The 27,142-nt window shown below is 40.0% G+C and overlaps 1 protein-coding gene and 1 non-coding gene across 11 annotated transcripts in view; both read left to right on the top strand.

The window, feature by feature from the left end:
- Positions 1–27,142, top strand: part of APP (amyloid beta precursor protein) — a 292,111-nt gene that overhangs the window by 220,386 nt on the left and 44,583 nt on the right. For all 10 annotated transcript variants that reach the window (XM_081557722.1, XM_081557714.1, XM_081557706.1 and 7 more), the window contains 2 exons: positions 6,693–6,821; positions 7,698–7,797. In XM_081557722.1, coding sequence (XP_081413848.1) covers positions 6,693–6,821; positions 7,698–7,797 — 229 coding nt within the window. The remainder of the gene's footprint in view (positions 1–6,692; positions 6,822–7,697; positions 7,798–27,142) is intronic.
- Positions 21,828–21,934, top strand: LOC145539992 (U6 spliceosomal RNA). The gene has a single exon (XR_014078129.1). It is a non-coding gene; the product is annotated as a U6 spliceosomal RNA (small nuclear RNA).

Genomic DNA, 27,142 nt, shown 5'->3' with positions numbered 1-27,142 from the left:
AAGGCTGGTGTTTGTATAGATGCCCGCACGATGTGGATCTGAGCTCGCATAAACAGTGATGAGGTCATGGCGTACTCTGGGCTCTTAGGGCTCATTATCCTCCCAGGAGCTCTGTCTCCAGGCGGAGAGAGGCCTGGACTGTCCTGAGAGCCCAGTGTGCTACTGTTTCATTGTCAAACTCTAGGGATTTGGGGTGGGGGGAAGTTAGGAATATATTTCTGAATGTATTTCTGAAGCATATAAAGAAATGTCGGTATCAAATGAGATGAGCAATTTTAAACGTGTGAACACATTCACCATTTAATTATCCATTTTAGTAGAAGATAAGGATGGATTTAGAATTAGAAGCTGTGAATGTCACAAAAGCCTGACTTTTCATTAATGCCTTTAATCTTTTTCCAGTAATACTAGACAGACTGACAGAGGACCTTTCTATCTTGCTATTTCTCCTCCCTACATCTGAGGCATCAGCTAAAGCACAGCAGCATGCCAGAAACCAAGGATGGCATTTCTGAGACTGAATAAATCTGGATGATTTTCAAGAGAATTCAGTTCAGTTCAGTTCAGTCGCTCAGTCGTGTCCGACTCTCTGCGACCCCATGAATTGCAGCACGCCAGGCCTCCCTGTCCATCACCAACTCCCGGAGTCTACCCAAACCCATGTTCATCGAGTCGGTGATGCCATCTAACCATCTCATCCTCTGTCGTCCCCTTCTCCTCCCGCCCCCAATCCTACCCAGCATTAGGGTCTTTTCCAATGAGTCAACCCTTCTCATGAGGTGGCCAAAGTATTGGAGCTTCAGCTTCAACATCAGACCTTCCAATGAACACCCAGGATTGATCTCTTTTAGGATGGATTGATTGGATCTCCTTGCAGTCCAAGAAACTCTCAAGAGTCTTCTCCAACGCCCCAGTTCAAAAGCGTCAATTCTGCGGCGCTCAGCTTTCTTCACCGTCCAACTTTCACATCCATACATGACCACTGGAAAAACCATAGTCTTGACTAGATGGACTTTTGTTGGCAAAGTAATGTCTCTGCTTTTAAACATGCTATCTAGGTTGGCCATAACCTTCCTTCCAAGGAGTAAGCGTCTTTTAATTTCATGGCTGCAGTCACCATCAGCAGTGATTCTGGAGCCCAAAAAAGTAAAGTCTGACACTGTTTCCACTGTTTCCCCATCTATTTCCCATGGAGTGATGGGACCAGATGCCATGATCTTAGTTTTCTGAACGTTGAGCTTTAAGCCAACTTTTTCACTTTCCTCCTTCACCTTCATCAAGAGGCTCTTTAGTTCTTCTTCACTTTCTGCCATAAGGGTGGTGTCATCCGCATATCTGAGGTTATTGATATTTCTCCCGGCAATCTTGATTTCAGCTTGTGTTTCTTCCAGCCCAGCGTTTCTCATGATGTACTCTGCATATAAGTTAAATAAGCAGGGTGACAATATACAGCCTTGACGTACTCCTTTTCCTATTTGGAACCAGTCTGTTGTTCCATGTCCAGTTCTAACTGTTGCTTCCTGACCTGCATACAGGTTTCTCAAGAGACAGGTCAGATGGTCTGGTATGCCCATCTCTTTCAGAATTTTCCACAGTTTATTGTGATCCACACAGTCAAAGGCTTTGGCATAGTCAATAAAGCAGAAATAGATGTTTTTCTGGAACTCTCTTGCTTTTTCGATGATCCAGCGGATATTGGCAATTTGATCTCTGGTTCCTCTGCCTTTTCTAAAACCAGCTTGAACATCTGGAAGTTCACAGTTCACGTATTGCTGAAGCCTGGCTTGGAGAATTTTGAGCATTACTTTACTAGCATGTGAGATGAGTGCAATTGTGCGGTAATTTAATTCAAGAGAATTAAAAGGGTGGATAATAGTGTGTCCCAAAAGAATGTTTTCTGCAATTGTAAGAACTGGAAATCCAGGCGAGGACATCTAGAACAGACTCTTCGTTTCTAACTATTCAGCAACCTCTTTCAGTTTTCAGCTCTATACGTTACTTTGTGGAATGGTCCTTTGCATGGTCCATTTTAGAGTTTCCTTGAAAGGCAGGATCATGTAGTGATCAGGAGATCGGGCCGTAGAGCCAGAGATGGTCTACCTGTTCCTGGCTCTACTCCTGACTAGTTCTGTGACTAAGTGTAACAAGTTTCATAGCCCTTTACCTCCTTTGTGCTTTGTTAGTTTCATCAATAAAATGGGTTGACCAGCTGTACCTCTGTCATATGGTTGATAGAAAGACTGTGAATTACTATGCACGAAGTCCTTGAAACACTGTCTTATTCATATAAGCAGTCAATAAATGTTGAACTGCCATTGTTTAGACGAGAAATAAGGGGAGGCAAAGACTGTAGAAAAAATGTGTACTGAGTAGCTACTGTGGATGCAACGTTATGCTGAGTAACTAACACACAACATTTTTTTTGACTGTTCAACAAGGTCCCACTTCTATAAAATAATTTTATAAAAATAGTATGTAAATATATTTGCAGTGTTGATACAGTTTTGTCTCCTGATGATAGAATAATGGGTTGTTTTAAGTTTCTTTGTACTCTTTTACATACCCCAATTATCTTCAGAGAAGGTATATAGTTTTATTTATTTTTAATTTTAATTTTGAGATATTAAAAATGTATACACTACAAAGAATAGTATGAAAATATGTTTTAAAAATATGGATTATGTATCCATAACCCAAATATAAATTATTATCATATTGGTACATTTGCATCAGTCCTTCTTTTCACCATTAAAATGATTCTTTAATGTAATTTTTATATTATATCAGAGTATTGTTGATTGGGGACTTCCCTGGTGGCTCAATGGTAAAGAATCCCCCTGCCAATGCAAGACACACAGGTTCAATCCCTGAGTCAGGAAGATCCCCTGGAGAAGGGAATGGCAACCCACTCTAGGATGCTTGCCTGGGAAATTCCATGGATAGAGGAGCCTGGCAGGCCACAGTCCAGGGAGTCACAAGAGTTGGACACAACTGAGGGACTAAAGCAACAACAATTGTTGATTTACAGTGTTGTGTTAGTTTCAGTAACAAACAACATGTTTCGTCCCCATGTATGCCTGTGAAAGATCGTTATCTCAGTGGCACAGATGAGGAAACTGAGGCTTAGGTAGTTTGAGACTCATGTTTATTTTTAAATTGATGTTAATGTTAATAACCACAAGTGGGAGTCTGTGCTGTTTGTGGTAACAGTGGAAAAAAGTGAGGGTGGGGGGGCTGCGGTGGGGAGAGACTCAAACGTCAGTTATTAGAATTTAGCTTCAAGCATCAAGGCCAGTTTGGAGCCGTTACCTCCTGGTGCCCATGTTCAGGGGTGACAGTCCTGAGGACCACATGCCTTGTAGAAACATTTATAGGTGACTAACTACCAAAAAATAAAGAAGAAAAGAGAGTTATGATGAAAAACATTCCTTATGGTCACTTGAAGCATTTTTTCCTTATGTGAGCTCTTAAAGAAAAAAAGTTCTATTTTCTTCAAAACAACAAAGCCTTTTCAAGAATTAAAAAATGAAACTGAGCAACTGAGAAAGCATATTCAGCCAAGCAGTTGCACCAGTAAGAGGCTGGGGCGCCTTGGATGACTGCAATTATTTGCAATCCTGTCTGTCTCCAACCTTGGAAGTATGATTGCAGTAGAACTAAAGGAGTTTCTTAGGCCTTGGTGCTGAATAAAGGAGCAAGTGTGAAAGGCATGCAATATCCTGTTTGCTCAATCCTGCGTATAAAATATCCATCACAATCAACAGTACTCAGCCTTTGATTTCTGACCCAAAAAATTACCTTTTCCAAATCAGTTTGTATAAACCTGGGCTTCCCTGGTGGCTCAGATGGTAAAGAATCCACCTGTAATACAGGAGACCTAGGTTCGATCCCTGGGTCGGGGAAAATCTCCTGGAGAAGGGTATGGCTACTCATTCCAGTATTCTTGCCTGGAAAATTCCATGGACAGAGGAGCCTAGTGGGCTAACGTCCATGGAGTCAAAAAGACTCGGACATGACCGAGCAACTTTCACTTTGTATAAACCTATCGCCTTTTACATGTATATTATTAGTGGAGTTTGTCAATTGTTATTTCTTTTACTGCTTTTCTCCTTTAAAAGATCATTCTCCAAATTTGTAGGGTAAACCAGATTTCACAGTAGCAATGAGAATTGTAATGATGAGCTGCCAAACACTATGTTTCAAGCTGTGATATCTGCCTTTTTTGGAGATTATGGAGAAGCACATTGCTTCCAGGAGAAAAGGAAGAAAGAAGGCAGATGAACCCAGGTTTACTTTCTTTTTGTTGTGTTTATTTATTTGTTTTCTTAAGTCTAGGAGCATGGCCTGTGGAAAGCATGAAAGTGAAAGTTAACTCAGTTGTGTTCCACTGTTTGCGATCCCATGGACTATACAGTCCATGGAATTCTCCAGGCCGGAATACTGGAGTGGGTAGCCTTTTAGCCTTTTCCTTCTCCAGAGAATCTTCCCAACCCAGGGATCAAACCCAGGCCTCCTGCATTGCAGGCGGATTCTTTACCAGCTGAGCCACAGGGGAAGCCCAAGAATACTGGAGTGGGTAGTCTGTTTTTTCTCCAGCAGATCTTCCCAACCCGGGTATCGAATCGGCGTCTCCCACCTTGCAGGAAGATTCTTTACCAACTGAGCTATCAGGGAAGGCATGGAAGCCAATTCAGAGCGGCCTCTCTGAGTCCAGCACTCTGTATCCTGTGTGATTCTTAATACAGAAAGACCAAACCTGGCCCTTGAGAAGCTCACAGTTGAAGAGGGCATTCAGAAACACATAACACTCCTCTGTTCTTGGAATTCCCCAAACAAGAATCCTGGAGCGGGTAGCCATTTCCTTCTCCAGGGGATCTTCCCAACGACCTAGGGATCTGATTTTCAAGGCACCATAGGTTAATAACTAGATAGACTCAAATGGCCAAAATTCTATTTCTGACATGGACTTACACAGGTAATTTTTGTTCGTTTTAATGAAGAGGAAGCATATATCTTTGGAAATTGTTTTTAAAACTCACACAGTATAATGCATGTAGCAGTAGAATTGTCAAAGACAGAGAAAGTAGACCTTGTCCTTTAAAAAAAAAAAATTAGGATGAATGCTTTCAAGTAAGACTGGAATAAAAATGGAATGGAACCAATTAGAAAAAAATAGAAGCACTTAAGAAGAAACTTAACTGTTGCTGAAAGAATTAGAATCTGATCGCATGGAAAGATTTTAATTAAACTCCATAGTAAAATAACACATTGGCCTTTCTACTAGGAAAATATGATGTCTCTTAGAATTTTTCAGCTACTCCGTGGCCTACAAATTAGTGGTGATTGTCTGTTATTTTTCTCATTTTGATTATTACGTGTTACTGATGGTAGGATTATTTGTGCAGCAATAACTGCTGAGACAACCATTCAGTTCAGGTCAGTCGCTCAGTCGTGTCTGACTCTTTGCGACCCCAGAGCCAGGCCTCCCTGTCCATCACCAACTCCCGGAGTTTACTCAAACTCATGTCCATCGAGTTGGTGATGCCATCCAACCATCTCATCCTCTGTCATCCCCTCTCCTCCAGCCTTCAATCTTTCCCAGCATCGGTCTTTTCAAATGAATCAGTTCTTCGCATCAGCTGGCCACAGTATTGGAGTTTCAGCATCAGTCCTTCCAATGAATATTCAGGAAAGATTTTCTCTAGGATGGACTAGTTGGATCTCCTTGCAGTCCAAGAGACTCTCAAGAGTCTTCTCCAACACCACACTTCAGAAGCATCAATTCTTTGGCACTCAGCTTTCTTTATAGTCCAACTCTCACATCCATTTCCAGTAGTCATGTATGAATGTGAGAGTTGGATATGAGACAGCCATTAAGACTGTACAAATAGAGATGTAATCTCAAGTGCCCCTGTATATTTGGGTGGGAAAATGGGAAGGACCTAAGTTAAATCTGACAGATCCAGAATCAACTCTCTGGGCTTCTCTGGTGGCTCAGGGGTTAAGAATCCACCTGCCAATGCAAGGGACACCTGTTTGATCCCTGATCCCTGAAGATCCCACATGTCTCGGAGCAACTAAGCCCAAGGGCCACAGTTAATGAGCCTGTGCTCTCAAGCTCAGGAGTCACAACTACTGAAGCCCACATGCTCAAAAGCTTGGGCTTGACCACAAGAGAAACCACTGCTATAAGAAGCCTGCACACTGCCACTAGAGAGTAGCCCCTGCTCTTTGCAACTAGAGAAAAGCCTGAGCAGCGACAAAGACCTAGCAAGGCCAAAAAATTTTTAAAAATCAACTCTCCTTCAATAACAGAAGGCTCTATTTTAAAAGGAATTGTTAACAAGGACAGCCACCATCAAGTTTTTTAAAAATCCACTCTCCTTCAATAATAGAAGGCACTGTTTTAAAAGGAATTGTTAATAAGGACAGCCATCATCGTATGTGTCAAATGCTGAATGCTCTTATAGAAATGAAAAGTGGCCAATTGAATAAGGAATTACCTAGGAAGAGGGAAGTGGAGAATTGTTTGAAAAGGAGAATTGCAAAAAAAAAGAAAAAAAAATGACTCTCAGTGCTTTCACATCATGGGATAAGAATTAGTGGACCCTCTGACCCCAAAGCGTTTAGAAAAAGCAATATTTTGGACAAATCTGAACTTTTTTTTTTTTTTTCATTTTTGCCCCCTACAGCCTCGTCATGTGTTCAATATGTTAAAGAAGTATGTCCGTGCTGAACAGAAAGACAGACAGCACACCCTAAAGCATTTTGAACATGTTCGCATGGTGGATCCAAAAAAAGCTGCTCAGATCCGATCCCAGGTAAGCACAGAGTGTGGTAGTCATGCCACTTGGACAATTCAGTGTTCTTGCTCTTTGAATTGAATCTTTAGGTATTCCCAGAGTAGCCATGGGTGTTGGACCTCTGTGGCAAGAGTCCTTTAATACCTGGGAAATTCTAAATGCTTGTCCTAGAGCAGCATGTGATTTGGCACTTTCTGAGTTATAAAAATGACAAAGAATATAACAATCTTGAGTGTCTACTGCTACTGATTCTGCTAATGGTTCTAAGGAACCATTTCAAACTCTGATGACTAAAGTAACAAAAACATAAGCTGTATAAACCAAAACTGCTAAAATATGGTCCAGCTAATTGGAGAAGACAATCACAAGCTCCATTTCTATAATGGAGCTTGGAAATAATATGAGACTAAATGTAGCTTGGTAGTGATAAGTATCATATTCTGCCATTTGCAAAGCTTGACAACTGGAATCTACCTGCAGAAATCTAAATTTTTGAATTTCCTTAAACAGAAGAGTTTTTCGAGTATCTATTATGAAATATCCATGTGATCCCATCTGTTGGAAAATTTGAAAGACATATATTTAGGATATCAGAGGTTATTTAGGAATCTCAATATTAGGAATCATAGTTGGGCAGAAATGGTCTTTTCAATTGGCTTTATATTTTATGGTTATAGACATTTAATATAATGGGAAGTTTAAACCAACTCCAAAGACAGAGAACTAAAAACATGACAAGAAAAATAAAGGTGCTGTTTCAAGTTCAAAGTTCCAGCAGCATTTTGTCAGTTTTATTTGGGAAGTTTGTATCTGTCTGCGGTGCTTGGTAAGGAAAATAACTGTTCCTTACTCCAGAGGTGGTTTACCTGCCACTGTTGACCTCCTTTGCTACAGGTTATGACACACCTCCGAGTAATTTATGAACGCATGAACCAGTCTCTCTCCCTGCTCTACAACGTTCCTGCCGTGGCTGAGGAAATTCAGGATGAAGTTGGTGAGTGAGCTGTTCTTTTGATGCTGCACATATAAACGTGTTTTCCTGGTGCAGGAGGAAATCAGGGAACTGAGTTAGTCTGCCTCAGAAATCGCCAGTGTTTTAACAGGTGGAAGGAAAAAGAGCAGATTCCCGTTGACAATGAAACCCTTGGGGAATATAACTAGCTCTCATTTCAGCAATTGCATCAGATCTTACCTTCATGCTTACAAAAGTGGGGAGAATGTAACTTGCCTTTCGGTCTATTTGTGTGATAACGAGCCACTTGTTACTGGATTGTACTTGTCAACAGTTGTCTAATTTAGTCTTTAATCACCTTAAGTTGCTTTGGTACTTTACAGTTTAATAGAAACAACCCTTTCTTCATCTCTTAATTCTTTGTTATCATACCTTTTGAGTGGCATGATAGACCAGGTTTTCAGATGAAGGGACTCAAATCGATACAGTTTTAGGAACTTGCCTATGCCACGCATACTCTAGGGAACCCATAAAAACCATAAAACTGTGACTTCTGACTTTGAGATGATTGTTGTATTCAGTAATACATCTTTCTTTGTTGCCTGCCTGCCACCCAACATAGTCACGAGTGTTCTCTGAATCAGATTGTTGTTTAAACTTAATTGTGTGTCCACTATCTTTCATTAAACTTTCATTTAAATAATCACACACTCATAAGAAGTTAGAAAAGTAATACAGAGAAGTCCAGGATCAACTTCCTCATAGTAACATCTTATATAATGCCATACATTTGCAAAACCAGGAAACTGATCTTGGGCGCCCACTGTCTCCTATGACCCTAATGACATCTTTAATATTTTGTATGAGTAAGTTTTCCCTTTTCTATTTTTCTTGGAAAGGGAATAATGTATCACATAGTGTAATTCTCCGCAAACCTCCAAAATGCCTGTATTTAACTTTATCTCACAAAAGTACTTAGATGCAGTTGCCCCGGTGCATATTTCAGCATAAAACAGATGTGTAAATCTGGGTGCCTTGGTGCATGAACTGTTTGTAAATAAGCAATATGTGTGTGGTGTATCTCTCTCCATAATGAGTCCTGCCCTTTGTTAACTGGGTTGGAAATAGATGCTTAATTAGGTTTGAAATTGACGCAGGTTGTCTGAAGTCAGGCCACCCAGGATACGCTGTAGACGGTGTACCGGTTGCAGGAATCCCTGCTTTGAAGTGCCCAAAGCACAGCTCGATGTTTCCATCTCATGCCAGTGCTATTCCACTCTTCTTTTTTTCTAACTTGGCAATGCCTCGCAAGTGTAGTTTGTATTACAGTCAGGTATTTGGCACTTAATCAAGTGGTAATGGTCTGTTCAGTATTGTGCGTTAATGTACAGAATCGTTTCTTTAAGAACTGAATATTCTTGTTAGATATATTTGTAAGGAAGACATTTGTAAGGAAGCTTTAAAATACTGTTTATTAAATAACTATAAGAAAGTCCTCTAGTAAGGTGTAGAAGGGACAAAATCAAAGAAATCATCACATTCTTAATGAATCGAAGCGCCCATCTTCTAGGTGAATGTATTTTTGCCTTCTAGTCATCTTAACAAGCTTATTTTCATAAGTGACTTAGAGCTGTTGCCAGTAATACAACTATGGAAGAATAAGCCATTGCACAGGACTAGAATATTTCACTCTCACCCAGTAATTGGTTGACTCTTTCTAATTAAATTATCAGATGTTTTTATTGCGCAAACTACTGAAAGCAGTGACCACTAATGAGACACAGTTCTCCAGAACAGATGGCAGTTCAGCTGTCTTGAGTGTTGCAAAATGCCCAAGAATCGGGCCACACACTAAACTTCACATCTCAGTGACAGGGAGAATATTCAGAGAGCTAGAATCAAGGAATTATTTTTCTTCAAAACTAAAAAAACTATTAAGTCGGATTAAGAGCATATCATTTTAAAAATAGTTGTGCTAAGTTGAAAGAAGCTAGTCACAAATGATCACATATTGTATAATTCCATTTATATAAAATGTACAGAATTGGCAAATTTATAGACAGAAAACGTGTTGGTGTCTGACAGGGGCTTGGAAGGTGGGGGTAATGAGAGTACAGTTAATGAATATATTGTTGTTCAGTTGCTAAGTCATGTCTAACTCTTTTTGACCCTAAGAACTGCAGCACACCAAGCTTCCCTGTCCTTCACTATCTCCCTGAGTTTGCTCAAATTCATGTCCATCAAGTCGGTGATGCCATCCAACCATCTCATCCTCTGTCGTCCCCTTTTCCTCCTGCCCTCAATCTTTCCCAGCATCAGGTTCTTCTCCAATGAGTCAGCTCTTCGCATCAGGTGGCCACAGTATTGGAGCTTCAGCTTCATCATCAGTCCTTCCAATGAATATTCAGGGTTGATTTCCTTAGGATTGACTAGTTTGATCTCCTTGCTGTCCAAGGGACTCTCAAGAGTCAGATAATGAAATTTTTCTAAAATTAGACAGTAATAATGGCTGCACAACTCTGTGAATACACTAATACCCATAAATATTATACATTTAAAACAGTAAATTTTTTGGTATGTGAATTATATCTCAATTAAGCTGTTACATAATAAAAAATAAAGTCACCCCTTAACTTAGCACAAAAAAAGTTTTGTCATTCTAAGTACACTGAACACCGAATCCTAAAAGATAACCATTTTCAAAATCTTTCTTGCCTCCATTTTTAAATGGCTGTTTCCTATGGGAACAGAAGCTTGCATTAATGAACTCCATTAAATAGGTCTGTGTACCATTTGAGGTTCTAGCACCAAAGCCAAAGAAGAGAGTTCCCTGGGGAGAATGACTTGTCTGTTTTGAGCTTAGTTGTCTCATAGAAGCATTCTTCATTTAAAGGAACATTTTAAAATAACTTCCTTCTAAAGTAGGAGTATGGATAAAACAGGGCTTCCCAGGTGGCACAGGGGTAAAGAATCCCCCTGCCAATGCAAGAGACTGAAGAGACATGAATTCAATCCCTGGGTCAGGAAGATTCCCCTGAAGAAGGAAATGGCAACCCGCTCCAGTATTCTTGCCTGGGAAATTCCATGGAGAGAGGACCGTGGCGGACTACAGTCCATGGGTTTACAAAGAGGCAGACTTAGTGTCTCAACAACAGCAACAAATGGATGAAAAAAGATGGGCCATGGGTGCTAATTGTTTAAGCTGAGTGGGATTTCTTTGTAGTAGTCTCTTTACTTTTGTACATGCTTGAAATTTTCCAGAATAGAAGCTGTTGATTTGTTGCCTACTTTCTAAATAGGATCTTCACAAATTTCTTCCAGTTTATATCTTGTACATTTAATTGTTTCTGCTTAGAAGCTTCGTCATTTAGTCTGATGTACATGCATCCGCGTTTTCTCTATAATCCAATTTTAGATTTGGAGTCAGTTCAGTGTAAATAAAGATACTAAAATTCCAAGCCACTAGTCGAAGGAGAAAATCCAAAAGAACCTACAAATGCATGCTTTTTGTATAAAAGTTTGTGCTTATAAACACAGGCAGTTAGGATATATGTTTAATACTGTAAAACATCTGGAGAGAAACAGAGTAGTTTTGTCACATGGGGGTTAATAGTTGCTCTGGAGATGAAGGGTTTCCAACAGCCCTGAGAAACTGCCAGTATCTTTAGTGACGTAGGTTGACCTGCTCCAGGTAATTTTTGCTCCCACAAGGGTAGAATTCTCTAGCACGGATGAAATTGAGGAAGAAGCTAGGCACCCCAGAGAGAAAGGGGCAAACATGAGAAGTGGCATCAAATTCGTGGCATCAAAAAGTCAATAAAGCAAGACTGACTAGAGTCTAGAATTCATCGTGCCAGTGAGTTTCAGCTCTGCTCATTCTCAGCCACTGCTTTCCTGAGAACCGCGTTTGTTTGTGCTGCTCTGCTGTTAACTCCTGTAAATCCTATATTCATAAACCTAACAACAGCCTGTCTGCTGAGTCCCAGTGACCTATTCCAGACTCAATACAGGCAGACCTCGTTTTATTGTGCTTCGCAGATACTGCATTCTTTACAGTTTGAAGGTTTATGGCAACCTTGTCTCAAGTGAATCTATCAACATCATTTTCCAACTGCATTTTCTCACTCCATGTCTCTGTGTCATATTTTGGTCATTATTGCATTTCAACCTTTCCCATTATTATATTTGTGATGGTGATCTATGATCAGTGATCTTTGATGTTGTTCAGTCACTAGGTTGTTTTGCGACCCTGTGGACTGTAGCCAGCGAGGATCCTCTGTCCATGGCATTCTCCAAGGCAAGAATACTGGAGTGAGCTGCTATTTTCTCCTCCAGGGGATCTTCCTGACCCAGGGATCAAACCCATGTCTCCCACAATGGCAGGCAGATTCATTACCACTTGGAGTTTGCTCAGAGCATGTCCATTGAGTCAGTGATGCTATCCAACCATCTCTTCCACTGCCGCCCTCTCCTCCTTTTGCCTTCAATCTTTCCCAGCATCACAGTTGTTTCCAGTGAGTCAGCTCTTTGCATCAGGTGGCCAAAGTATTAGAGTTTCATTGTCAGCATCAGTGCCTCCAATGAATATTTAGGGTTGATTTCCTTCATGAAATCATATTTCAGATATTGTTACTATATCTGTGATGGTGATCTGTGATCAGTGATCTTTGATGTTACTATTGCAAAAAGATTGTGACTTGCTGAAGGCTCAGATGACAATTAGCATTCTGTAGCAATAAAGTATTTTTCAATTAAGGTATGTTCATTGTTTCTTCGATATAATGCTATTTGCGCTTAATAGACTACAGGATAGTGTAATCATAACTTTTATTTGCACTGGAAAACCAAAAAATTCACGGGACTCACTTTATTGGGCTATTTGCTTGACTGCAGTGGTCTGGAACAAGCCTGCAGTATCTCTGAGGTATGCCTATATTTCACCCATTGCTCAAACTCTAAAGTATGTGTTTAAAGAAATCATTGGGTCCTTCTTAAAATTCACTCATTTTACAGTCTCAGTTATGGGTTCTCTCAGTTGTCCTAAACCATATCCGTGGTGAGTTCCTTTCCTCCACCCATGATTGCTCATCAGTCTGAGGTCTCCTATGTATTCTACCTCCTGTATTCATGAGGACTGCCTTCTCTGTAAACCCAAGTTGTTAGCTCAGATCCTCACCCTCTCATAGGAGTTTCACTGGACTCTCAACAGGTCATCCTGCCTCTTGTCTTACTGTGGCTCCCTCCTACCCCCCTACCCTCCTACCCTTTTCAGAGCTGAGTTCCTGCTGAAATGAAAAGACAATCTGCACGTGGTTCTTCCTTGCTTGAAAAGTGGCATCCTTCAGTGCTCTGCTGAAATGTCCACACTCCCATAAACCCTTGACTAATTTGCATAGGAAGCCAGATGGAAGAGCTGGTGTTTGAGTGACAGCTGTGTAGCAAACTGATGACTATGTCTTACCAATGATGTTGCTGGCCCGAGTTCTTTATGAAAGTTCACCCTTGCTGAGGTTCAGGGTCATCACATATAGATGTGGCAGGTGGTTTAGGGATAGAGTGTGACTGACCTTCATTCATTAGTATCCCACTAATGGAGTCAAGCCCTCTTGTATTTTGCTGTGTCCGATGGTAAAGAATCTGCCTGCACTGCAGGAGACCCAGGTTCCATCCCTGAGTCAGGAAGATCCCCTGGAGGAGGAGGGAATGGCAACCCACTCCAGTGTTCTTGCCTGGAGAATTCCATGGACAGAGGAGCCTGGTGGGCTATAGTCCCTGAGGTCACGTAATTAACACTTTCCTCATGAAGCAGAGCTTTCTTGTAATTCACACAGAAGTACCGCGTGTGCCAGTGACAATGCTGGTGAATTCAGTGTCTGCACCCCCAACTTATGATTGAAGAAACGGAACCTTAAGAGAGAGGTCACTAACTTGCCCTTAACCAATGGTTCAAGTGAGGAAAGTGGCATTGGAGCCAAGGTCTGCATGAGTCTGAGATTTATTCTGTCTCTATTACCCACTTTTCTACTCTCAATTCAGTAGAATTCTCTTCTAGATCCTCAGTGTCTAGAGCACCAGGTATCCACCTCGAGTACCATACTCTGTTTTGTGTTTAGTTGTAGACATGCTCGCCAGCCCCCCTCACCCTGTGAGCTCTTTCTGGACATGTCTTGGTCGTGTCCGTATCCATGGGATCCAGCGGAGGACCTGGTGGTCTGGGTGTTAGTCTTCATAGCTTGTGCGTGCGTGTTCCGTCTCTCAGTCGTGTCCAACCCTTTGTGGCCTCAGGGACTGTAGCCCACCAGGCTCCTCTGTCCGTGGGGTTTTCCTGGCAAGAATACTGGAGTGGGTAGCCATTTCCTTCTCCAGGAGATCTTCCCAGTCCAGAGATCAAACCTGCATCACCTGTGCCTCCTGCATTGCTGGCACATTCTTTACTGTTGAGCCACCGGAGAAGCCCATGGCCTAGGCTGAAGCAAATCCCCAGGCTACAAGGTAGATGCTCCTTAACTTACATGGGTCAGTTGGCCTCCTCTGTAACCCTGCAGACCCACCCTGAACTCCTTCCTTAGCACCTAGCATAGCTAGTGTTGCATAAAACAGACCTTTTTCCTCAGCCACAGCGTTCCCTAAAGCTGTAATTGATCAAGCCAAGAAAGTGGATGCAGTTGGCACGACTATCAAAATAAAGAATCAAGCAGAGTTCTCAGCACTGTAATGAATAACATTTTACAGTATTATCTTCTGTCATTTCCATGACCTTCTGCTATATGGTTTTCTGCCCAATTCATATATTTTGACACTTGATCTATTAAATATGTTGTCTAGTCTGACTGTCCCATCAACCAGGGTCTGAATCTGTTTATTTGCTTTGCTTCACCAGTAAGAATGAATTATCAGAACTACTCTATTATTAGTCTTATAAAAGCTTGCCATTTATTACTTCATAAGAATTTTTCAGTTCAGTTTGAGTTATTATTATGTGCAAGTTCCCAGCCATGTCATTTATTATTTAATGTTTTCCTTTTTAAAAGTAAGGTATTTGCATACAAATTATGAAGTTTTCTATAAAGAAATGCTTAAGGCATTGTTTGTAGAGGGGGGAAAAACCCTTATTCATTTAAAATAACTGTTTAGGGCTTTATTTTTTTATTAAGCAAATGATAGAATCATTAATGTAAGGAAAATATGCCTCTTTTCAATGTCCATATTTTGATCATCTTTCAACTCGTCACAAAGGCAGAACTCCTTCATCTCTACTATTGTTCAGCTCAGTTTTTACTTTGTCGATTTGCTGTGTCAGAATGATTGGGTTTTTCTACCCTTGGTAATCTTCCTTGAATCTGTGCTAAAAAGAATTCTATTCTTCTGTAAGCACTGAGGTTACTTATCAAAGTGCTTCATTTTGTAGCTTCCTCAAGGCTAAAATCATTGCAGCTCTCAAGAGATGGGTGTTTCACAGAATGCTGTAATGACCAATTTACGAGAAAGTCAGGAAGAGGCAAGGTGGAAGGAAGGCCCGATTGTTTTATACCCTGTTGTGTTTTGTTTTTTTTCTTTAGCATTCAAAATTAGTAAATGCATGAATTGTTATAAACCAGATGTTGGAAGTTCCATCTCTGACTAAACAAATTCATGGTGAATGGGGTAGGATTGAACTATGTGGAAGGAAATCAAGAAACTCAGTTAATGAAGGAATGCTTATAATTTTTTATTACAATTTGACTGTAGCCCCTTGGTAAACTTTTCAGCTCTTTGGGGAAAATACAGCATTTTTATTTCAAGGACAGTGTTTCCATTCTCTGTTCCTAATAAACCTACTGATTTGGGGATTTAATGAATCCAAAGGAAGCGGAGGTTTAAATTAGAATATTTATAGCACTTGCCAGACCAACAAAAAGGAACGTTCATTACTACTGAGAATTTTAAGTATTCTTGTATATAATTGTTAGTCAAGGAAGGCCATCAGGGAGAAAAAAATTGTAAAAGTAAATAAAATGAGCAAAGGCAGACACGAGAGCGACTGAACAGCAAAAAATAAAGTGAAACAACTAGTAACTTACTCTGCTCTTATTCTTTGTTTTTCATAAGAAATGACTTTTAAGTATATGTAGATTTTTATTTTAGAGATGATTTAACTATTTGGATATTCTGTTGTTGCTGTTGTTCAGTCACTAAGTTATATCTGACTCTTCACAACCCCGTGGGCTGTAGCACACCAGGCTCCTCTGTCTTCCACTATCTCCCTGAGTTTGCTCAAACTCATGTCCATTGAGTCAATGATGCTATCTAACCATCTCATCCTCTGCCGCCCTCTTCTCCTTTTGCCTTCAATCTTTCTTAGCATCAGGGTCTTTTCCAATGAGTTGGCTCTTTACATCAGGTGGCCAAAGTATTGGATATAAGGATATTTATTTGTTTCATAAATTGCCAAAGACATGTTCTTCCCTTAGTTTTACAGTAGTGTTAGAGCTCCTTATTCATATTTTCTCCAGTATTACTGCCTGAATTGCAGTTTTGACTGGTGTTTATTTGCCTACTTTCATGTATTGGAGAAGGAAATGGCAACCCAGTCCAGTGTTCTTGCCTGGAGAATCCCAGGGACGGGGGAGCCTGGTGGGCTGCCGTTGTCGGGGTCGCACAGAGTCGGCCACGACTGAAGCAACTTAGCAGCAGCAGCAGCAACTGTGTATCTTTGGCCCCCTCATAGCAAAACAGTTACTCTTCCAAAATAGAACACTCATTTTATGTGAAAATGTGTTGTCAAGTGACCTACATAGAAGCATATTAATCTTCAAGATGAGAACGTGTACTATGACAGTAGCACTCCAGTTTTCTGATTCTTTGACCGCCATATTGAAATGTCTCTAAACAGCAAAATATAGACGTGTCAGTGCTAGTGGGTTCATACCTCAGTTCCAGCTGATTTGAAAACTGTCTTAGGAGGATACAGCCCTTAATAATCTAATTCACTCATAGTGGCTAGTTTGGTACTTTGTAGACATTTAGCTCTCTATATCTTTTTTGAATATGATATGTAAGCTGGCTTTTTCTTAGTGGTTTAATTATTGAATCTATAAATACAGTGTGTGTGTAAGTTGACATGTATAACTTGACATGGAAATTATTCAGGGAAACAGCATCAGTTTCCCTGGGTAATTTTTATAATATTCCCTGCTGACAAACAAATATATTCTTTTCTATATTTCTGATCCATAATTTTAAAAGAAAACTCAATCCTCTAGCATTATTTTTTTTAAAAAAATACACTTTCTAGGAAGAATGAATGTCAAAAAGTTTAATTTAAAGCAAATGTAATGTCTCCCATCTGGCAGACAGATTCAGTTCAGTTCAGTTCAGTTGCTCAGTCATGTCCGACTCTTTGTGACCCCATGAATCACAGCACGCCAGGCCTCCCTGTCCATCACCAACTCCCAGAGTCCACCCACACCCATGTCCATTGAGTCGGTAATGCCATCCAACCATCTCATCCTCTGTCGTCCCCTTCTTTTCCTGCCCTCAATCTTTCCCAGCATCAGGGTCTTTTCCAGTAAGTCAGCTCTTTGCATGAGGTGGCCAAAGTATTGGAGTTTCAGCTTCAACATCAGTCCTTCCAGTGAACACCCAGGACTAATCTCCTTTAGGATGGACTGGTTAGATTTCCTTGTAGTCCATGGGACTCGCAAGAGTCTTCTCCAACACCACAGTTCAAAAGCATCAATTCTTCTGCTCTCAGCTTTCTTTATAGTCCAACTCTCACATCCACACATGACCACTGAAAAAACCACAGCCTTGACTAGAAGGACCTTTGTGGACAAAGTAATGTCTCTGCTTTTTAATATGTTGTCTAGGTTGGTCATAACTTTCCTTCCAAAGAGTAAATGTCTTTTAATTTCATGGCTGCAGTCACCATCTGCAGTGATTTTGGAGCCCAGAAAAATAAAGTCAGCCACTGTTTCCACTGACAGATTATAGACATTAATATGTATAATTTAGTGTGATATACTGATCTTGTTTCTTGTGATCCAAATGGACCCTAGCAGTCATTAGATGACTTATATATAAAATATATTGTTTATTTTATGCCATTGCAGTGGTTCTCTGGATTATGTTTTCAGTCTAAATAACTAAGTGGTATCTATTAAAATCTTTTGCTTTATTAATTGGGCTTTTTGCCTTTTTATTATTGAGTTGTAAAAGTTCTTTATTCTGGAGACTAACCTCTCGTTAAATATATAATTTGAAACTATTTTCTCCCATTTTGTAGGTTTTTTTCACTCTTTTGATATCCTTTGAACACAAAAAATTATAAAACTTTGATGAAGTCCAGTTTATCAATTTGTTGTTTCTGTTGCTTATGCTTTAGTATTATATCTAAGAACCATTGTCCAATCCAAGATCAAATATATATCTATGTTTCTTTCCAAGAATTTTATAGTTTAACCCTTATAGTTAGATCTTTGATTCATTTTGAGTTCATTTTTATATGTAGTGTGAGGTAAGGATCCAACTTCATTCTTTTGCATGTGGATATCCAGTGTCCCAGCACCATTTGTTGAAAAAAGTGTTCTTTCTATTTTAAATGGTCTTGGAACCCTTGTCAAAAATCAGTTGACAGAGATGTATGAGTTTATTTCTTGACTCTCAATTCTGTTCCTTTGCTCTGTATGTACATTCTTATATTGTTATAATAGTGGGCATTTATCATGGACCACACTATTTTGATTACTGTAGCTCTGTAATAAGTTTTGAAGTCATGTGCTGTGAGTCGTCCTTTGTTCTTTTTCAAGATTGCTTTGACTGTTTGGGGTCCCTTTGTGAATTTCAGAGTCTTTTCTCCTTATTTCTACAAAAAAAAAAGATAGTCAAAATTTTAATAGGGATTACTTTGAATCTGTAGATCAATTCAGGGAGTGTTCTTGTTATAAATTTTTTCTTTTTTTTTTCACTGGAGTAGAGTTGATTTACAATGTTGTGTTAGTTTCAGGTGTACAGCAGCATGATTCAGTGATACATATCTTCATTCTTTTTCAGATTCTCAGTGTTCTGTAATAACCTACATGAGTAAAGAATCTGATTTCTTTTAATTTCCTTCTGTTTTTAAGGCCCTATTGTAATTTTTTAAATGAAGTTTTAAAACACTATCACTACTTAAAGAGATATCCATTATGAGATGATTCCTCTGTGTTTCCATGCAGGAGGGATAAGCTTTTGAAGCAGCAGGAAAATTGATTTACTACACTGATACCCTTTATTCCAAACTTGCCCGAGATACAAGGAAATTTCTATGTGAACTTTTCCTTAAATCATGATGACTGTGGCACACTGACACATTGGTGTGTTTTGTCTGTTTTCATGCCATTCTCTGATGTGTGTGTGTGTGTGTGTGTGTGTGTGTACCTTAACCAAGTGGATGAAGCCTGAGGCATTGCCTCCCACACCAAGCTCTGCGGCTGCCTGTGATGATCCATGGTGCAATTCCAGGGATTTTCCTGAACTCACCAGCTGTTATGCATAGCCCTGTAATTTGAACCAAAATTCAAGAATTCTTAACTAAAATGATTGGGAGGTGAAGTCAGACCACAGTAGAGGCTCCTAGACTGTTTCTAGCGGGGAACCCTGCAGCAGATGTGTCTGATTTTTTTTAGTGGAGGGGGTAGATTCTGGGGAACAACCAGTGATGTTACACTGGCGAACAAGGGCTGGCTATCTTGCCTTTCACAACCAGCTGCCTTCAAGGTTCATATTTTGAAAGAGAAGAAAAGTGGTAGTGATATTTGCTGCTGTGAACATAGAGATGCATTCAAATTGAGATTAATTTTGAAATCTATTTCCACAAAGACTAACTGGAAAAAAGATGAATGTGTTTACATGTGAGAAACAGTTTGGAAGGAATGTTAATTTTGCCTCTTGCTCATAACTCAGAAACAAATTTTGCAATGTACTCCCTGAGTAAGCTCCATTGCTGTGCTGTGCTCAGTCATGTCGGACTCTTGGAAAGTCCCAGGCAAGAATACTGGAGTGGGTTGCCATTTCCTCCTCCAAGGGATCTTCGTGACCCAGGGATAGAACCCGGGCCTCCTTTGTCTCCTGCATTACAAGCAGATTCTTTTACCACTGAGCCACCAGGGAAGCCCAAGCTCTGTTCCTCTTTGTTAACTATTCTCCTGCCATCTATGCTGTGGCCTGCTTTAGAAAGTCAGTAATAAACAGTAAAGTATAACGTCTCATCAAAAACAGGAGATCAGGGATTTCCCTGGTGGTTTAGTGGTTCAAACTTCACCTTCCAATGCAGGGTATATGGATTCAATCCCTGGTCGGGGAGCTAAAATCCTACATGCCTCTCTTGTGGCCAAAAACCAAAACATAAAGCAGAAACAGTATTGTAACAAATTCAATAAAGGCTTTAAAAACGGTCCACTTCAGAAAGAAACCTTAAAAAAAAAAAAGAGATCTATTAACCCATTCCAGTTTATGAGGCATAAGTCCAAAGCAATGCTGACATCATATGAATCAAAATGCTATTCAAAGAGTCTTTTGGACTTGGAGTGAGAAAGTGGTCAAAAGACCAAAGTCAGGATGTTACTTAATTTCAACTACCATTGCAGATCCACTGATCTAAGACAGTGAATTGAAAATGGCCTGTTTAATGTTTTAAAATTTTTTATAAATACATTTATAACTGCATGTGCTCATAAAAGCATGAGTTAAATCTCATTATTTCTGTGGAACAGCAAATAGTGACCATTTGTCTTGTTTTTCGCATGTCTCTTTATCTTTGTTTTTGGTCTGGGTGGTATTTAGACGAGTCTGCCCATACCCTTAGAGTAAATAGAGGAATTGTGTGTTCAGCTTCCTCTTAAATGTGAAACTTGATAAAGCTGCTCCTAAGGTCAATAGAGACCAGAGACTTTGTCATCTGAGAGAAGGAAGAAGGGCCAGCTGCAAGTTTCACACCTCTCAGAAGCAAGAGGCTGAACCAGCCTGCCTGCCTTGGCAAACAATTCATTCCTCCTCTTTCAGAGGCTGGCAGAGTGAAGGGGAAGCTGGGGCTGTAGCTAGTTGCTTCTGAAGCTTTGCCAAGTTATAAAGAATTTCCCGAGGCATGAAGAGTGGAGAGCTGGGAATGCCAAAGGGAACATTTCATATTAATATGATTATACTTATTAGCATTTTATACTCTTTTATTTAGAAGATTGTTTTTATTTAGAAGCAAACCAAATTTCACATTCTAGGTTTGGAGCAAAGGTAGGAGATGTTCAGAGAGAAATTCCTGTTTGAAGTTCTAAATGAGTGAGAGAAACTGCTATTTGAAGTTCTAAATGAGTGTGACTCTTTTGGAAAAACCTGCCTTCGTTTCGTTGATGACTGCTGAGGCTTGAAATCATTAAAATGGGTTTGCTCTCAAATGATGGGCTTCCCAGGTGGCACTAGTGGTAAAGAATCTATCTGCCTGCCAGTGCAGGAGACATGAAAGACACAGGTTCAAACCCTGCATCGGGAAGATCGCCTAGAGGAAGGCATGGCAACCCACTCCACTATTCTTGCCTGGAAAATTCCATCAACAGGAGGCTGGTGGGCAGGCTACAGTTCATGGGGTCACAAAGAGTTGGACAGAACTGAAGCGACTTAGCATGCATGCATGCACACTCAAATGATAGTCAACATATGTGATAGAATGCAAAGTTGCCAAAATATCCTTTTTGATGTAACTTACGTTATAAGAAAAGTATTGTGGTGGGGCTCGACTTGAAAACATAATCATTCATACTGTGACTTTTATTATATTAAAGCTTTTTCTTTACCTCATGACTATGACCTGATAGCATATACTTCTTGCTGTTTGTTTTCTATGATACCAAAAAGCAGTTTCCTAAAATTTTTATATATGACACATTGGTAATAGTTATAACTATTACATTATTAGAGTTTTCTAATCAAACCGCTTTTAGTCAAATAAAAAGAAAACTAATTTTATCATTGCCACTGAGCTATCACTAGATAATGCCTTAATTCTCAGTCACCACTCTTAATAATTTCAAGGAGGTATTAGAGGGCTTCAGAAGTATAACATGATGCTTACTTTGGCAGCACATGTACTAAAATTGGAACAATACAGAAAAGATTAACATGGCTCCTGCATAAGTATGAGATGCCAATTTGTGAAAGCTTCCATGTTTTCAATCCATCATATATGAGGCATCTAGAATAATAAATTTATAGAGACAATGTAAAATGGTGGTTGTCAGGGCCTGGGGAGAGGAGGGAATATGGGATTAATCTGTAATGAGTACAGGGTTTCAGTTTGGGAAGATAAAATGTTCTAGAGATGGAGGGTAGTGATGATCGTGAATATACTTAATGCCACCAAAACTGCTTTTAACCACTTAAAATGCTTAAAATAGTAAGATTTGTGTTATATTTGTTTTTCACAATAATAGTAGCTCTGTGTACATTTATATCATTTGCCATTGTGAATAGCAAAGGCATCCAAAAATTAACCCAAGGATGTTGGATCTGCAATAAGCATTCATTACACTCTCCCCATAAAACAGATTATACACATGATGCCAGACATTTTGCAGGTATAGGGCACAATCTTTCATACCTGAATAATTTGGAATCTGCTTGGGGAGACTTTGGATAAACACAGTTGAAGGAGAGGCTTCCCTCATTAAGCTGAGGGATGTTGACCACATGTCTCTTGGCATTAGGTAGCATCATCTGGCAGCCATTCCTTACTTCCTTCATCACTTATTGAAGATAATTAGAGGAGAAAGGAATCTAGTGTTCAACCAGTTCAGCTCCATCATTTCACTGGCTCAAAGAAACTATGATTTGCCCAAGGTCATGCATCCGGTCAATAAGACTAGAGACAGAATCTATTCTGGTGTCTCCGTATCCAGTAGTATTTGTTCTAACTCCTTGCTGATGCCAAGTTAAACCAAACTGGATTTTGGAAGCTGTTTGTTCAGCTTGAGCACCTGTTCTTTGAAATTATTATGGGTACAAGAAATGGCCCTCTTTTAGCATATGTTACTCAGTAATAAATGCTTCCCAAGCCCAAAGACTCAACACCCTTGGATACTTAAGTCATTGTAAACATGTTTATAAAGGATATTAGTGTCAGCTATATTGTGCATTTTGCAGGATTTTTTTGTACATTTGTATTCTGCATTGGCTTAGACATCATATGCGAATGTATGAAAACTGATGACAAATGTGCCTTCTTCTATATAATTGCCATTTGGTTACTCCGTGCAGAATAAGCACACATTTCTCTGAAAACACAAGATAATAATACTCAGCTAGGTCTTAACCGTTTGTGAGGGATCTGGCTTAGTGTTTAGCTCTGTGAATGTCAGTGGCTGGAGCCCTTCACATCATACACATCATTAAGTCATCTCCCAAGCAAGGGGGAGAGAGAATCATTTTCATGACTGCAAAGGCACAGTTTATTATTTGCCACTCAAATATATATAGAAAAAAGAATAGAAGAGGAAAGAAAAAGAATTTAATGAACGATTTTGTAGATTTTTTTCCCCTAAGTTTATATTATTACTCTGGTGTCTTTTGATGACTGGCTTTCCTTTATTTCTCTTTCTTCTTTTCTGTTTTTCGAGACTCATTTGATCCTCAGAATAACCCTGGACAAGTGAAGTAAATAGTTACCCCCTTTATTCATCTTCATGAGCCTCTAGGAAGGCTGACCTTTTGTACACAGCCCTGGATATGTTTAAATATGCTGTTCCATCTGCCCAATCTTGGCCTTTTGAGATCTTTCTGAGCTTCCAAAACCCCAACTCTCTTGTTACCTCTCCCTTAAAACTTTAATTAGCACAAAGCATGTGTCCACTGATAATATTGTTTACATATTGTGTGTGTCTGCTGTTGCTTTGGTGCGTGTGTATGTGCATGCTCAGTCACTCAGCTGTGTCTGACTCTTTGCCACTTCATGGACTGTAGCCCACCAGACTCCTCTGTCCATGGAATTCTCCAGGTAAGAACACTGGAGTGGGTAGCCATTCCCTTATCCATGGGATCTTCTGACCTAGGGATCAAACCCACGTCTCCTATATTGGCAGGCAATTCTTTACCACTACACTACCTGAAAAGCTCACTTTGATGTGTACATGTCAACTAATTGCCATGTACTCATTATAAGCTCTTTGAAGGGTGTGAATCAGATTTCTTCTGCATTCATTTCTCTTGAAACAAATCACTGGGTTCAAGTAGGTATTACAAATACCTGTCTTCAGTTGGAAGAATTGTGCTCTTGGAAACCACAGCATCCCTTGGAAACTTAGTCGAAATTCACATTCTCTGGTCCCACCCCTGACCTCCTGATTCAGCAATACTGGGCTGAGGAACTAGCAATGTGGCTTTTAACAAGCTGTCTAGGTGACTCTGATGCATGCAGAATGTTAAGAATTACTGATTTAGAATGTATTCAACTTATGAAAAATTAAGAAATAGGTGAGGATCTATTCTAGCCCAACTATAAGCCAGTTAGATTCACCCATACTCTTACGTCCTAAATCCACATCATGAAAACTATATGTCACAAAAAGTGTTTGACATAAACCTAATTGAAAAAATATATTTGATTAATTCAACAACAGCTCCACTTCCCGAAAAAGATACATAGTTTCTAAGTAGTCCTAGATGAAAAGATGTACACTTTCTCATGATCAGATACTAAAAGTCAAAACATAACTTTTTAAATTATCAAATTGATAATTTTTAAAATCTGCCATACCCTGTCATAGCAAGCTAAGTGAAAAGGAACTTCCTAAGCTCTTGATCAGTAGATGAGTGTAACCTTCTTTTGGAACCACTTGCCTCTCCCTAATTAAAATGTACAGTCTTCTCTAATTTGACACTGTTGTTGTCCAGCCACCAAGTCGTGTCTGACTCATTTTGACCCCATGGAACACACCAGCCTTCCCTGTCCTTCACTATCTCCCAGAGGAGTTTGCTCATACTCGCCATATTCTTTCCTCCAGGTTCCCTGGCCCGCCTGTGGAGAGGGGAGGGACATTTCCACCATCACTTGAAACCCCTCAGTACTAGTTTTGTAAATAAGCATCACTGCCTTTAAAATAGTGGTGCCAGTAGTAAAGAACCCACCTGCCAATGCAGGAGACATAAGAGATGTGGGTTCAATCCCTGTGTCGGGAACATCCTCTGGAGGAAAGTCAAAAGTGTTAGTCACTCAGTCATGTCCTACTCTTTGCAACCGCACAGACTGTAGCCTCCCAGGCTCCTCTGTCCATGGAATTCTCCTGGTAAGAATACTGAAGTGGGTTGCCATTTACTTCTTCATGGGATCTTCCTGACCCAGGGGTCGAACCCGGGTCTCCTGCATTACAGGCAGATTCTTTACTGTCTGAGCCACTGAGGATGACCCACCCTGGAGGAGGGCATGGCAACCCACTCCAGTATTCCTGCCTGGAGAATCCTCATGGACAGAGGAGCCTGGAGGGCTACAATCCACAGGGTCACAAAGAGTCAGATACGACTGAAGGCACTTAACACAGCACACACACAGCCTTTAAAGCAACTATAAAGGACAAACGATATGCAGCAGACCTGGGTTCCCCTTCTCAAGACTCCTCTTCAGTTTATATTTCTCTCAGTTTGGCGTTCAGTGCCCCTAAAATTATAGGGAAATTGCAATACATGATGTTGGCTGGAAAACATTTCAAGAAACTTAGGTGGAAATGGTTTAAGTTCCAAGTCTAAATGAGCAGTGAACTGTTAGGCCATCTCTGTTTTTCCTTCCGAAATTTAATAGACTCCTATAACCTAGACCTCTCAATTTCTTTGTTATTCTGTAAAAAAGAAAGGAGATACTTCCTAATGCACTGTCGCTGCCCTCCTCCTGTTTTTTTTAAGGTGGTTATTGTCTGTCAAAACAAGTTCTTTGCAATTTTTTTTTTAATACTGAGAATGAACTCTTGAAGCAAACCAACCAAATTTAAGTGTTTTGAGGATAATAATAATTACAGGAATAGACCCCTTGGTTCCCTGATGGCTCAGGTGGTAAAGAATCTGCCGGCAACACAGGAGACCTGGGTTCCATCCCTGGGTCAGGAAGATTCCCTGGAGGAGGGCATGGCAACCCACTCCAGTATTCTTACCTGGAGAATTTCATGGACAGAGGAGACTGGCAGGCTACAGTCCGTGGGATCGCAAAAAGTCGGACACAACTGAGGGACTAACACTTACTGTTAAGAATCAACCTGAACATTTTCCAAACTGTTGTTGGCAATGGCAGTTATCATGAGGAAAACAGAAAAGAAAAAAAAGGCTGTTTCAGGAAAGGTGGGAATAGATGGGGTCTGGGAAGAGTTCCGTTTTAATCCAGTATTCAGGCCCTGCCAGGAGGTAAGTTTATAGGCTATTTATAGGCTAAGTGCCTGCTTTATTTTTCTTGCCTTCCTTTTGTCAGAAAACCGATTTCTCAACACTTCAGTGCCTTCTTTCCATCTTGATGGAGAAGCTTTCGTATACCTGAGGTTCCTCCTTTTAGGTATGAGAAGAGAAATTACGTTGTTTCAGTCATGTCCGACTCTTTGCGACCCCATGTACTGTAGCCCCCCAGGCTCCTCTGTCCATGGGATTCTCCAGGTAAGAATACTGGAGTCGGTTGCCATGCCCTCCTCCAGGGGATCTTCCCAACCCAGGGATCAAAGCCCTGGGTCTTCTCTTGTGTCTCCTGCATTGGCAGGCAGGTTCTTTACCACTAGCACCACCTGGGAAGCCCCTTACCTCCCCAGGTGATTCTTAAATATTCAGAAGTTTTAAAATGCATGCTTATATGAAACAGCAAAAATACAAGGAATTCTTAAAGGTTTAAATTATATTTATCTTGGTCGTGAACACAGAAGAATGGCAATTGTTGTCATAGAAAATTAATATGTCCTGGTAAATTTACCATGTGGATTTCTAGTGGTGCTTATTTCCAAAGCAGTGATTGTATAAAATATTAAAGTGAAGCATTATTAACCTTGAAGTTCAAATTCATTGAGAATTTGTTTAGGTGTGACAGGATTGATGGCTATGTTTTCTTTATCCACGTTAAGACCTATTATTAGCTGTAAAAAGGGATTGGCATAAATGGCTTATTAACTTTGATTAACTATATCTGAAAGACAAGCATAGGGCAGGCTCCAGTCAGAAAATACTGTCACTATCAATATTTTCCCCATTTCCTCTTTTATTTGCTCTTTCAGAAACTGTGAATTTACTATTCTACCTACCAGAATCTTTTCTTCCCTCTTTAGATTTTTCACTTTCTATTATTGATGCTGATGTTTTATTCAAAGAAATTACTTGTTTAGGCTCTCTTCAAATCTAAAGTGATATTATTTTAATAAGGAATGAA

This window comes from Giraffa tippelskirchi, chromosome 2 (assembly GCF_054371585.1).
Source record: "Giraffa tippelskirchi isolate mGirTip1 chromosome 2, T2T-mGirTip1v1.2.pri, whole genome shotgun sequence".
Classification (NCBI taxonomy): Eukaryota; Metazoa; Chordata; class Mammalia; order Artiodactyla; family Giraffidae; genus Giraffa; species Giraffa tippelskirchi.
This window is presented reverse-complemented; position numbering and strand designations above follow the sequence as displayed.